The 14,380-nt window shown below is 43.6% G+C and overlaps 1 protein-coding gene across 3 annotated transcripts; it reads left to right on the top strand.

Annotated features, from left to right (window-relative positions):
* Positions 1-476: 476 nt before the first annotated feature.
* On the top strand, positions 477-13,983 carry AP5S1 (adaptor related protein complex 5 subunit sigma 1). 3 transcript variants are annotated; one of them, XR_009690079.1, is made up of 5 exons: positions 477-716; positions 1,718-1,894; positions 3,357-3,846; positions 12,093-12,235; positions 12,438-13,980. XR_009690079.1 is itself a non-coding variant. In XM_061126688.1 (3 exons), the coding sequence occupies exons 2-3, from the start codon at positions 1,722-1,724 to the stop codon at positions 3,781-3,783; spliced, it is 600 nt and encodes a 199-aa protein (XP_060982671.1). In that variant the 5' UTR covers positions 477-716; positions 1,718-1,721; the 3' UTR covers positions 3,784-4,453. The 3 variants fall into 3 exon arrangements, 1 of the variants encoding a protein (XP_060982671.1); XR_009690078.1 differs by having other exon boundaries at positions 12,093-13,983; XM_061126688.1 differs by lacking the exons at positions 12,093-12,235; positions 12,438-13,980 and having other exon boundaries at positions 3,357-4,453.
* Positions 13,984-14,380: the final 397 nt, after the last annotated feature.

The following is a 14,380-nucleotide window of genomic DNA, read 5'->3' as shown; positions in this document are numbered from 1 at the left end:
TTTTCCCCAAGCCTTCATTCTCTGGGCCAAAGCCCAGTAACCTGAATTTTAACAGGTGCCCCCAAGATTCCCTGGGGCTTCCCTGGTGGCTCAGACGGTAAAGAATCCGCCTGCAACGCGGGAGTCCTGGGTTCGATCCCTGGGTTGGCAAGATCCCCTGGAGGAGGGCATGACAACTCACTCCAGTATCCTTGCCTGGAGAATCCCCATGGACAGAGGAATCTGGCAGGCTGCAGTCTATGAGGTCGCAAAGAGTCGAACACGACTGACTAAGCACACATACACACACACTGCGGATTCCCAAGCATGTGAACTAGTTTGAGATCCGCTGCCCTGCACCTTCAGACCCTGCCTCTTCCGGAAGCGCGACAAGCCGGGTCGCTACGCCCCCTCGCGGCCGCCGGGGGAAATGGCCTGGGGCTCGGGGGGTGCAGGACTACCAGTGGGAACCTCGCGTACTCAGTCAGCGAGTGACCAGCATAGGCCGCGCAGGGAACTCGGGGCTAGGGGTCTTTGTCAGACGATGCAAGTTGCCCACACCCCGCCCTCGGAGCGCATTTCCGGAAATGAGACCTCGCCCACCCCGAGACTGTCACGCTCGGACGCGCGCCCGCTAGTGGCGTGCGCAGGCGCCCAAGTGCCGCGCAGCCGCCATTTTGCCCCTTTAGCCGAGGGACTTGGCCCGTTATTAGAAGTTTGCAGGCACGAAAGGAAAGGTGAGTACCACTCCCTGAGGACAGCGGCCCGGGGTTGCGGTGCACACTCAGTCCGCCCCACCCGGCACCCCACACAGTTGGTTAGCTGGGGCAAGCAACTACAACCCCCCAGATGCACTGCGCCTCGGGGTTGCGCGAGGCCCGTGGCGAAGGTTGATGACGTAAATCTTCTCGTAATCTAGAGGGTCATGGGAGGTCAGCTCAGGTCTTCGGGCTTGGGTTTTAAAGAACCTTCTGGAACCTTCATTTTTAACCGGTTTAAGCTGGCGGTCTATTCACCCTTAGTCGAAGATCCCTGCTACCTTTCAGTCCCGGTCTGGTCACTTAGCCAGTCAGACATCATTATTTTTTCTATTTCATGGTCTTTGTTTTGACATGATCTCAGGCTTACAGATTTCAAAACTTAAAGTTTCTTTCTGTAAACTTTTTATAAAGAACTCCTGTATACGTAATATTCTAATTCAGTTTGTTGCAGATGTGATGCTCCTTTACTTGTGTATTTAGAAGTACTTAAGTGTGTATTTTCTAAAAACAAGGACGTTCCCCTATATTTAAAACCAGGTAATATTGATCAGGACGATTATTTAACCTGTAATCCATATTTAAATGCTTCCAGTTATCCTAATAATGCTGTATATTGAAGCTACCAATTTTTCTGCCAGGGTTGTATTCCTCTGTCCTGTGTCTTCGGCCTTCTTCAGTCTGGAGCATCTCCCCAGTGTCTCTTCACTCTGATAACTTACAGTTTTAAAAATTCCTGGCCAGCAGTTTGTAGATTTGGCTTTGGGGTTGTCCAGGATATCTTAGCCACTAGACTCCGTTGTGGGCAGAGGTGCTGGCCAGAGCTGGGCGTGTGTCTTGGGTGGCTAAGGAGGACCAGTGACCAGCCACACCACCCTCCAGGCGGAGCTAGGCCAAACGCTTTCTGTGGTTGCCTCCCTTGCGGGGGTTATACACTCATCTCACTGAAGTGTCTTGACTTCTCTGTATCATCATCCCAGAGCCATGGTCCACGCCTTCCTCATCCACACCCTGCGGGCCACCAAGGCTGAGGAGGGCTTTTGCCGAGTGCTCTATTCTTGCTTCTTCGGTGCCGAGAATTCACCCAATGACCCACAGCCACGCAGTGCTGAGAGGGACAGACTTCTCCGAAAGGAGCAGATTTTGGCCGTGGCCAGGTAACCACACCATCCAGCCCAGCCAAGGCTTCCTGGTCAGTGATTATGATAGGTTTTCTGGGAGGGCACAGAGAAACAAGAGGACTAAGAAGCAGAGAGAAAGTTTTTAGAATAGTGCTTTCGAAGAGTCTTGCCAGTTGTTCACAATTATTATATGAAAGGGGGTTAAAGAAATAATGTTATTATCACGATTATTTATTATAGTTTTTTAGCATTTACTATAACTTTTTTGTAGTTAGTATTATTTAGCATGTGTGTAGTAAGCATTTTATGTTCTGCATATTTCATGTATATGAGCTCATTTTATCTTTGAAAGTGTTTTGAGATAGGTATATTATCCCCATCTTACAGATGAGTATATAGAGAGTTAAAGGAATTTGAAGATTACAGATGAGCTATAGAGTCTAGAAAGTGAAAGAGTTGGGATTTGAGTGTAAACAGTACAGATTAAACATGCTTTGAGTGCAGGACTTTTCAGGGCCCTTAGTGTGCCTTTAAGCTTTATGAATCTCTAAAAAGGAGAATGTAGTTTGTGGGAATCTTCACCAGGAGCCTCCTGAAAGCCTTGGATCCAGAGAGTATACAGCTGGGAAACACTGTTCCAGATGGGATAGCTGGCCTGGGACCCTTTCCTCCCAGACCCAGACTGAAACAACAGGTGCCAGAGTCTCCTGGCCCCTCTGCATTTTGGGTGGACGGTTAACATTGTGGGGCAACCCTGGACCAGCCTCTTGTTACCTCTTTATTTCTCTGGGCCTCCTCCCGGTTATGTGGCACAGAAAACCAAACAGGTGTCTTTAAGAGCAGCCTGGGACTTACCTGGTGGTCTAGTGGCTAAGACTCCACACTATCAAGGCAGGAGGCCCAGGTTCCAAGTTCAATCCCTGATCAGGCAACTAGATCCCACGTGCCACAACTAAGACTCGGAAGAGCCAAATAAATATCTTAAAAAAAAAAAAAGCAGCCTGTACATGGCCCAGATTGGAAGGTGATTCGTGAGAGGTCCAAGGGTGATTTGAAAAGCTTAGATGTCCAAGTGGAAAGTTTTTCTTTTCTCTTTGGAGAAGGCTTCAGGATGGGGTGAGGGTGGGGAGTTTACAGACATCCTGGGTTGGATGTAGCTTATACTCCACTTCTCATCTCTTATTGAGATGTTTAGGAGGCCTCTGTGAATCAGTTAGGGGAGGGATCTTCTTCCCCTGATGCCCCTTCCCAGGCCAAGGAGCTGTATTCAGAACCTGCCTTCTCTTGGCTGCATAGAGTGAAATGGGTCAGGACCTGGAGGCTGGAGCCTAAATTCCTATCTGGGCTCATGCTTTCTGTACCGTGGCCCTGGGCAGGGTCACTGCACTTCGTCTTTCCAGGGCTCAGTCTCTACATCTAGTTATGGGGTTAATGGCAGCTCCTAGCTCCACGGGTGGTCCTGAGGATGACAAGTCCATGACCCACCTATTCTTCCCAGGCAGGTGGAGTCCATGTACCAGCTGCAGCAGCAGGCGTGTGGCCGGCACGCTGTGGACCTGCAACCCCAGTCCTCAGATGATCCAGTTGCCCTTCATGAGGCCCCGTGTGGGGCCTTCCGCCTGGCGCCAGGGGACCCTTTCCAGGAGCCTCGGACAGTGGTGTGGCTAGGCGTGCTCTCTATAGGCTTTGCCCTGGTGCTGGATACTCACGAGAACCTGCTGCTGGTGGAGAACACGCTTCGATTGCTGGCTCGCCTTCTCCTTGACCATCTCCGACTGCTGGTCCCTGGTGCCAACCTCCTGCTGAGGGCTGACTGCGTTGAAGGCATCCTCACCCGCTTCCTGCCCCATGGTCAGCTGCTCTTCCTCAATGACCAGTTTGTCCAGGGTCTAGAGAAAGAATTCAGTGCTGCCTGGTCCCACTGACCCACACTGGGATGGGAGTCCTCACAAGGTCAAGGAGATGCTGTTAAAGGGACACATAGTCAGGTAAAGTTTGTCATCCGCCTCCTCCTTCCCAGCCTGCTCTCAGCTCCGGTGTGCTGCCACACCCAGGACAAATGGATGAGACAAACTGGCAGAAAAGGGGTCTGGGGAGAGGGTAGAGAGGAGGAATCAGAGAACATCCTATGCCTGGAGCTGCCTTGTGACTTACTCAGAACTCCGCATTGGGCCAGCCCTGCTTGACCTGACCCTACTTTTCCCCATCCCTGCCAGCCAGCCTCCAGTTCACCAGCCCCTAGTGCTGGGGTAGTAAGGAACAGCTACTTGGAACTCAGCCCACTTTCTTCTTCCAAACCCATAGTCATCGCAGTGCAAAAGGAGTCTCTTGAGACTTTCAGAGTTGGGGAGCTGGCCTCTGCCTTTGCACCTACTTAGGCACCATCATCAAGGATTTTGTTTGTTGGTGTCCAGCCCCACCGCAGTTCACAGAGGTGTGAGTTGTTCAGCAGAGAGGCTCCATAACTCCTTTTGAGCCCAGCTCATGCCCACCATCAGTCTATGGGGAGAGAAGGTGGTGTCAGGTGAATGCTAGAGGTCTGTTGATGTTGTTTTCCTTTTGAATTAAAAGCACCGAGTGTGTGATTTCACCTTCTGTTTCTGTGAGTTTCATTAATGCACATCTGCTCCTGTACTACCTTGAGATGGGTGTCTGAGCCTTCATGGCCAAGTATGTCCTCAGGAGGCTTCTTGGGAGGTCTCCACCTCTTGTCCTTCTTATCACCTGTCTCCTTATATGTTTGGATGATAGCACTTGCTTCCTCTACTACAATGTGGTGGGTTGGTGTGGATCCCTGAGAAGGAGCGCCTGAGACAGGATTAGGTACAAGCAGTTTATGTTGGAGGTGATCACAGAAAGCCCTGGAAGGGGAGGCAGATTATGTGCTAAGAGGAGTAGCTGGGGGCTTAGTGCACCAAGTGCTTCTGGGGGCCAGTGCACAACAGTTGCCTCTGAATGACCTCACCTAAGGGTTGAAGGACTGTGGGTGTTTGCCTGGAATTCCCTTCCATCTGATTGTGTAATGCTCCCAGGGCAAATTCCCTGGTTCTTTCTATACCAACAAAAAGCCACTGGGCCTGCCCTATGGTCAGACCCAAAAAGTTATGGGGCAGGCTGCCCAGCTGCTGTAAGGGAGACTTTACTCAGCAGTTCCTAGTGATGGGTTAAAATGATTCAGTTGAGGTCTTCCTTGGTGGTCCAGTGGCTAAGACTCCGTCCTCTCAAGGGTTCAATCCTTGGTCAGGGAACTAGATCCCACATGCCACAGCTAAGACCCGGTGCAGCCAAATAAATAATTTTTTTTTAAAGAGTATGAACATTATCTTTCAACTTAATGAACACCTATTACAAAATAAAATGATTCAACTGGGACGAAACCTCAGTTACATCTATTTTCACTATCTACTTGTGACCTGTGAGGTATGGCTTTCTTAGGTTTGCAGAACGGGCCCCTCTAACGTGGTCAGTCTGCAGGTGTGGGCCCAGTCTCATGTTTGCCAAATGTCAATTGCCCTTTGGCACCCAGGAAGGACCCACCAATATCCATTTAGGAGGCAGCATTTGTAGTTGGAGTTTTGCCCAACTATAGTTTTGCAGCCAAGTCCATCAGCCATGCCATGCCTTCCACTGCTACCATCACTGCTGGGACAAGGCCATGTTCTCCACCCTAGGGTGCCACAAATTACATTCTGAACTTGAAGCCTTGAAGAGATCCCAGTATGTATCTGTGGCAAGCTATGCCATTGGAAATGTCCCAGAGGCCCCCATTATGACACCCCTGCCCCTCCCCTCCAAACTGGTGGTCCTAGTGGAGTGGCTGTATTCTCACAAAAACAGGCCCCTCCAACTTTGGTTTAGGGCTTAAGCGTGGCTGGCCTGAAACTTTTCTGCCTATTTTTCAAACTGAACTTGAGGATGAGTTGTTGTTTAGTTGCTAAGTCATGTCTGGTTCTTTGTAACCCATGGACTGCAGCACGCCAGGGTTCTCTGTCCTCCACTATCTCCTGGAGTTTGGTCAAACTCCTCTCCATTGTGTTGATGATGCTATCTAACCATCTCATCCTCTGTCGCCCCTTCTCCTGCCCTCAGTCTTTCCCAGCATCAAGGTCTTTTCCCATGAGTCAGCTCTTCACGTCACATAGCCAAAATATTGGAGCTTCAGCATCTGTCCTTCCAGAGAATATTCAGGGTTGATTTCTTTAGGGCTGACTGGTTTGATATCCTTGCTGTCCAAGGGACTCTCAAGAGTCTTCTCCAGCACCACAGTTCGAAAGCATCAGTTTTTCGGTGCTCATCCTTTATGGTCCAACTCACATCTGTACATGACTACTGGAAGAACCATAGCTTTGAACATACGGACCTTTGTTGGCAAAGTGATGTCTCTGCTTTTTAATAGCTGTCTAGGTTTGTCATAGCTTTCCTTCCAAGGAGTAAGCATGTTGAGTTTTAAGCCAGCTTTTACACTCTCCTCTTTCATCTTCATCAAGAGACTCTTTAGTTCTTTTCCGCTTTCTGCCATTAGGGTGCTATCATCTGCATATCTGAGGTTGTTTATATTTCTGCTGGCAATCTTGATTCCAGCTTATGATTCATCCAGCCTGGCATTTCACATAATGTACTCTGCATATAAGTTAAATAAGCAAAGTGACAGAGTACAGCCTTGACTTACTCCTTTCCCAGTTTTGAACCAGTCCTTTATTCTGTGTTGGGTTCTAACTGTTGCTTCTTGACCTGCATACAGGTTTCTCAGGAGGCAGGTAAGGTGGTCTGGTATTCCCATCTTTAAGAATTTTTTGCAGTTTATTGTGATCCACACAGTCAAAGGCTTTAGCATGGTCAATGAAGCAGAAGTAGATGTTTTTTTAGAACTCCCTTGCTTTTTCTATGATCCAGCAGATGTTGGCAATTTGATCTCTGGTTCCTCTGCCTTTTCTAAATCCAGCTTGTACATCTGTAAGTTCTAGGTTCGCATACTTTTGAAGCCTAGCTTGAAGGATTTTGAGCGTTACCTTGCTAGCATGTGAAATGAGTGCTGTTGTACAGTAGTTTGAATATTCTTTGCCATTGCCCTTCTTTGGGATTGTAATGAAAACTGAAATGAAAACCTTTTCCAGTCTTTTGGCCATTGCTGAGTTTTCCAAGTTTGCTGGCATATTGAGTACAGAACTTTAACAGCGTCATTTTTTTTTAGGATTTGAAATAGCTAAGCTGGAATTCCATCACCTCTACTAGCTTTGTTCATAGTAATGCTTCCTAAGGCGCACTTGACTTCACACTCCAGGACATCTGGCTCTTAAGTGAGTGACCACAACATGAGGATGAGAGTGAGACCCTCTTCTCCGAGAAGCTGTGGGAAGTTGGGATTAGGTGAGGCTTGTGGTGTTGGTTCCCGTCAGGTTGATTTACAGTGTTGCGTTAGTTTCTGGTGTACAACAAAGTGGTTCAGTTATATATATATATATATATATACACACACACATTCTTTTGCATTATGGTTTATTACAGGATATTGAATGTATTGATATAAATAGTTCCTGTGCTGTACAGTCAGACCTTGCTGTTTATTTTATATATAGTAGTTTGTACCTGCTAATCTCAAGGTCCTTATTTATCCCTCCCTCACTCCCTCTCCCCCTTGGCAACTGCAGGTCTGTTCTCTGTGTCTATGAGTCTGTTTCTGTTTCATAAATAAGTTCATTTGTGTCTTATTTTAGATGCCATGTATAAGTGATACCATATGGTACTTGTCTTTCTCTTTCTGACATCACTTAGTATGATAATCTCTAGGTTCATGCATGCTGCTGCTAATGGTATTACTTCATTCTTTTTTGTGGCTGAGTAGTATTCCATTGTGTATGCACACCATATTTTCTTTATCGATTCATCTGTTTGTGGATGTTTAGGTTGCTTCTGTGTCTTGGCAATTGTAAATAGTGCTGCTGTGAACATGGGGGTACATGTTTCTTTTCAAATTAAGTTTCTCTGGATACACACCCAGGAGTGGGATTGCTGGATCATATGGTAACTCTGTTTTTAGTGTTTAGAGGAACTTCCACACTGTTTTCCATTTGTGTGTGCTCAGTCACTCAGTTGTGTATAACTCTTTGTGACCCCACAGACTGTAGCCCGCAAGGCTCCTCTATCCATGGTTACAACTTTGCTGTGATTGTTTATTAGTTCCAAGAGTTTTTTGGTTGATTCTTAGAGATTTTCTTCATAGACAATCACAGCAAATGCTAACAAATACAGTTTTATTTCTTCCTTCCCCGTTTACGTTGGGCTCCCCTGGTGGCTCAGTCGGTAAAAAATCCCCTGCAATGCAGGAGACACAGGAGACGCAGGTTCAGTCGCTCAGTCAGGAAGATCCCCTGGAGGAGAGCTTGGCAACCCACTTTAGTACTCTTGCCAGGAAAATTGCATAGTCCGTAAGGTCGCAAAGAGTCGGACATGATTGAATCGACTGAACACACACCATTTCCTTACCTTTTATTTCCTTTTCTTATCTTATTGCATTCCTTGCCTTGTGCCTGATCTTAGTGGGAAAGCTGGTTTCTCACCATTAGATATGATGTTTCTTGTAGGTTTTTGTAGACGTTCTTTATCAGATTGAGGAAGTTCCCCTCTGTATCTAGTTTGGTGAGAGTTTTTATCATGAATGGATGTTGAATTTTGTAAAATGTTTTTCCCTTGTCTATTGGTATGATCATGTGACTTTTCAGTCTGTTGATGTGATGCCATTAATTAATTTTCAAATGTTGAGCCAGCCTTGCATACCTGGGATAAATCCCACGTGATCATGGTGTCTAATTCTTTATACATTGTTGGATTCTATTTACTAATATTTTGTTGAGGAGTTTTGCATCTATGTTCATGAGTGATATTGGTCTGCAGTTTTCTTGTCTGCTTTTGTCAGGTTGTATTTTGGTAATGCTTTTGTCAGATTGTATTATGGTCATGCTGGTCTCATAGAATGAGTTAGGAACTATCCCCTCTGCTTCTCCATCTTCAGGAGCAGATATTAACAAATTCATGCATTTTCTTTCCTACACGTTTGGCAGACTACTAGTGAACCCATTTTGCCCAGTCTTGAATTTTTAAAATTTTTTTTTTTTTTTTAATTAAATTCTATGGGGTTTGCTTCGTGGTTCAGTGGCTAAGACTCTGCACTCCCAATGTAGGGGGCCTGGCTCAATCCCCGGTCAGGGAACTAGATTCCACATGCCTCAACTAAAAAAAAATCCCACATGCTGTATCCAAGACCTAGTGCAGCCAAAAAAATAAATAGTAAAAAAATTAAATTTTGTTCTCTAAATAGGTAACATGGTTTAGAAATATAAATGATAAAAACATTTTTATTGAAAAACTTGGCCCTGCCTCCTCATTACCTAGTTTCACCCTCTGCTTTGTTGGATAATAGCCTTCTAGGTTTCCTGTATATGTTTCTATTTCTCTGTATACAAATATAAGCAAATATGTACATTATGTACATAAGTACTAATGTGTGTTTTTATTTGATTTAATACTTCCTGGACTGTTTTCTTACACAATAGGTTGCCTGCTGTATATAGGATTCTGCACTTGTTTGTTTCCCTTAACAGTGTATCCTGGTGATCTTTTTATAGTAGTACATAGCATTCTTATTCTTATCCATTGAGTGGATCCCTCGAGAAGGGCATGGCAACCCACTCTAGTATTGTTGCCTGGAGAATCCCCATGGAGCCTGGTGGGCTACAGTGCGTGGGGTCACAAAGAGTCAGACGTGACTGAGCAAATAACACACACATTGTGTGGATATATTGTAGTTCCTTTATTTAACAAGCTGAAAATTACTGTGAGATAGTTCAGGTTTATAAAAAAGTGCAGAAGGGGACTTCCCAGGGGGTCCAGTTGTTAAGACTCTGTGCTTCTACTGTAGGGGGTGTGGGTTCAACCCCTGGTTGGAGAACTAGGATCCCACATGCTGCACAGCACAGCCAAAAAAAAAAAATTGGTGTTTTTAAGTTATGAATTTTCCTCTCACTGATGCTTTAGCTGTATCCTATAGAGATTCTGACATTTGATATTTTCTAGAAAATCTACATCTTTAAAAAAAATTTCTTTTTTTTCCTCCCTCTGATTCCCTATTTCTGTACAACTTCTTAAGAACGCTATTCCTGAGTTCTTGTATGTTCAAAACAATTTTTTTGGAGCCTTTATACTTGTTCTTTTTGCCTGAGTGCCTCAAGGATTCTTTGTTTTCTAGTATTTTTTTTTTTTTTTACTGTATTAGTAATTTTTTTTTAAATTTTCAAATTGCATTTTATTTTTAATTGGAGGATAATTACTTTACATACCATATTGTGATGGTTTCTAGTATACATCAGCATGAATCAGGGAACCCAAAGCCTGTGCTCTGTGACAACCTAGAGGGATGGGATCGGGAGGGAGGTTCAAGAGAGAGGGGACATATGTTTGTCTATGGAATATGTCTTTTAATATAAACATTGTTGTTATTTTTTTCAAATGTAGATTGAAATCCTTTTTTATTTCAGAAACATTTTCCTAAATTATATTTTTAAATGGCTATTGTATTTCATTGATTTTATTCCTTTCAGGTATTCCAGTTAGGCACTACTTAGCTCTCCTTTGCCTGTCATGCATAACTATCTTTTTTCTCCATAATCCTGTTAACATGGCAGATCCCAGAAAGCACAAAAAAGAAAGAGTACTTCATGAAGATGAATCTCACATTTCAGTGAGGCAGAAACTGTATCAGAGTGGCCTCAATAGACTCAGTTTAGCTTAACCTAGGAGAGAGCCTGCAGACTATGAAGTTCATGAGGCTCATGCATGTGACTCAGATCTCTGCCTTCTGGGTGGTTCCAGGTCTTCCACCCCTGTGGCACTGGTCTGTCCTTTAGTATTCCAATACCAATTGCTTGACTGACTCCTTTTCCAATTTTGAACCAGTCCGTTGTTCCGTGTCTGGTTCTAACTGCTGCTTCTTGACCTGCATACAGGTGTCTTAGAAGGCAAGTAGGGTGGTCTGGTATTCCCATCTCTTAAGAATTTTCCACGGTTTGTTATGATTCACACAGTCAAAGACTTTAGCATAGTCAGTGGAGCGGAAGTAGGTGTTTTTCTGAAATTCTCTTCCTTTTTCTATGATCCAGTGGATGTTGGCAATTTGATCACTGGTTCCTCTGCCTTTTCTAAATCCACCTTGAACATCTGGAAGTTCTCGGTTCATGTACTTTTGAAGCCTTACTTGGAGAATTTTGAGCCTTACTTTGCTAGCATGTGAAATGAGTGCAGTTGTGCGGTAGTGTGAACATTTTTTGGCATCTCTTTTCTTTGGGATTGGATTGAAAACTGACCTTTTCCGGTCCTGTGGCCACTGCTGAGTTTTCCAAATTTGCTGGCATATTGAGTGCAGCACTTGTAACAGCATCATCTTTTAGGATTTGAAATAGCTCAGCTGGAATTCCATCACCTCCACTAGCATTGTTTGTAGTGATGCTTTCTAAGGCCCACTTGACTTCACATTCCAGGATGTCTGGCTTACCATTGTGGTTATCTGGGTCATTAAGATCTTTTTTTGTGTAGTTATTCTGTGTATTCTTGCCACCTCTTCTTAATATCTTCTGCTTCTGTTAGGTCCATACCATTTCTGTCCTTTATTGTGCCCATTTTTGCATGAGATTTTCCCTTGGTATCTCTAATTTTCTTGAGGAGATCTCTAGTCTTTCCCATTCTATGGTTTTCCTCTATTTATTTGCATGTTCACTAAGGGCTTCCCTGGTAGATCAGGTGGTAAAGAATCTGTGTGCAATGCGGGAGACCTGGGTTCGATCCCTGGGTCGGGAAGATCCCCTGAAGAAGGGAATGGCGATCCACTCCAGTATTCTTACCTGCAGAATCCCATGGACAGAGGAGCCTGGAAGGCTGCAGTCCATGGGGTCGCAAAGAGTTGGACAGACTGAGCAACTAACACTTTCACTTTTCACTTTCACTTAGGAAGGCTTTCTTATCTCTCCTTGCTGTTCTTTGGAACTCTGCATTCCGATGGTTTTATCTTTCCTTTTCTCCTTTGCCTTTCACTTCGCTTCTTTTCTCAGTGATTTGTAAGGCCTCCTCAGACAACCATTTTGCCTTTTTGCATTTCTTTTCCTTGGGGATGGTTTTGATCACTCCTTGGGAAAAGGAGTACATCAAGGCTGTATATTGTCACCCTGCTTATTTAACTTATATGCAGAGTACATCATGAGCAATGCTGGACTGGATGAAGCAGAAGCTGGAATCAAGATTGCTGGGAGAAATATCAATAACCTCAGATACACAGATGACACCACCCTTATGGCAGAAAACAAGGAGGAACTAAAGAGCCTCTTGATGAAGGTGAAAAAGGGGAGTGAAAAAGCTGGCTTAAAACTCAGTATTCAAAAAACTAAGATCATGCCATCCAATCCCATCACTTCATGGCAAATAGATGGGGAAACAGTGGAAACAGTGACAGACTTTATTTTTGGGGGCTCCAAAATCACTGCAGATGGTGACTGCAACCAGGAATTTATTTTTATTTATTTATTTATTTTTTTAGAACTTGCTCCTTGGAAGAAAAGCTATGACAAACCTAGAGAGCCTATTAAAAAGCAGAGACATTACTTTGCCAGCAAAGGTCTTTCTAGTCAAAAACTATTGGTTTTTCCAGTAGTCATGTATGGATATGAGAGTTGAACTCATAAAGAAGGCTGAGCACTGAAGAATTGATGCTTTTGAGCTGTTGTGTTGGAGAAAACCCTTGAGAGTTGCTTGGACAGCAAGCAGATCAAACCAGTCCATCCTAAAGGAAATCAACCCTGAGTAGTCATTGGAAGGACTGACGCTGAAGCTGAAGCTCCAATACTTTGGCCACTTGATGCGAAGAGCCGACTCACTAGAAAAGACCGTGATGGTGGGAAAGATTGAAGGTAGGAGTTAGGGACGACAGAGGATGAGATGGTTACATGGCATCGCCAACTCAGTGGACATGAGTTTGAGCAAACTCCGTGAGATGGTGAAGGACAGGGAAGCCTGGCGTGCTGCAGTCCGTGGGGTCGCAAAGAGTTGGACATGATTGAGTGACTGAACAACAGTAACAATTGCTTGAGCCCTCATCCTGCCTGAAGTGGGACACTTGGTATTGCCCCAGCGCATCATATGTGTCTCATGAGCGTCACTTGTCCTTGTCCTCATCTTCTGCGACATTGTCCATCTTACTTGGGTCTCAGTGCATGTGATTTCTCCTTCTCCCTGCCCTGATATATTTGCTTAGGTGCAGAATACATGCTCTTTGCCTTGATGCCACCAAAGAAACAGGTTTTGGGGCACAACAGACTTTTTATAAACTTTGGAGGATAGAGGAGGGTTATCTAATAGAATGACAAAGCAAAAAACTTAAGATTTAGTGTTAGACACCATGTTTCCTGAGTCTCTTGACCATAACCCCCAAGAGGGTCTTATCACTCCTAGTTCCCCCTTGTCCTTGGCCTCCCATCAACTTTCAGACTGCTCCCTTCTGCTTTATTATTATTATTACATTTACTGAAAACTTTTTTCATTTTTTATTGTAAAATATACATAACATAAAATTGAACATTTTAACCATTTTTTTAAAAATTTGTATTTCTTTAAAACTATGAAAGTATAATAACACATTTACAGGAAACTTGGAAAAGACAGAACAAGGTTCCACTGTATATTACAGTTGTTTTATTTAAGTAGATAAATTAAGATTTTTAGTTGGAGTTTCAAAATCAAACTCAAAAATTAATACGGTGAATATACAGAGAGGTAGAAGGGTATAGTAGACCTGCAATGTGCTGTGAACCAATACAACATAATGAAGATTTATACCGTTTTCATAGAACAGGAGGAAACAAATTCTGTTTAAGTTCCCATAGACTATAAGCTAGGAGATACTGGAAAATATCCAGGGACATAAAACAAAGTGCAAAATTTTCATCGTCTAAAGGTATTAAAATCATACAGAATCAAAAAGAAATCATACAGAATCTGTTCTCTTATCACTGTGGAATTATGTTAGAAATCAATATCAAAATATTTGAAAATAACCCACATATTTTCAAGTGCAACATGACATTTACCAAGAGAGATCTTCAACTTAGCCATTGAAAGCCTCAATAAAGTTAGACTGAAAAAAACACAGAGGATGATTGCAGAGAGGAAAGCATTTAAATGAGAAATTAGTATCAAAATGAGAAATTAATGCTAAGAATACTTTAAAAAAAATCCCATGTATTTGGGAATGTCCACTTTTAAATGATGGGTATATCTAAGAAGCCATAACAAGGAAATTAGAGAATGTTTGTAATAGAGTAAAAATGAAAAGAGAATTTATCAGAATTTGTTGCATGCAGCTAAAGCTGCTCAATGCAGTTAAATATAGTGTGGAGTCTTGAATAAGTTATGCAAATAAATGATGGACACTAGCATAAAATTTTATGAAATTTGAACAAAATCTGTACTTTAGTTAATAATACT

Source organism: Dama dama, chromosome 23, assembly GCF_033118175.1.
Source record: "Dama dama isolate Ldn47 chromosome 23, ASM3311817v1, whole genome shotgun sequence".
Lineage (NCBI taxonomy): Eukaryota > Metazoa > Chordata > Mammalia > Artiodactyla > Cervidae > Dama > Dama dama.
Note: the sequence above shows the minus strand (reverse complement) of the source record. Positions and strands in the feature narration are given on the sequence as shown.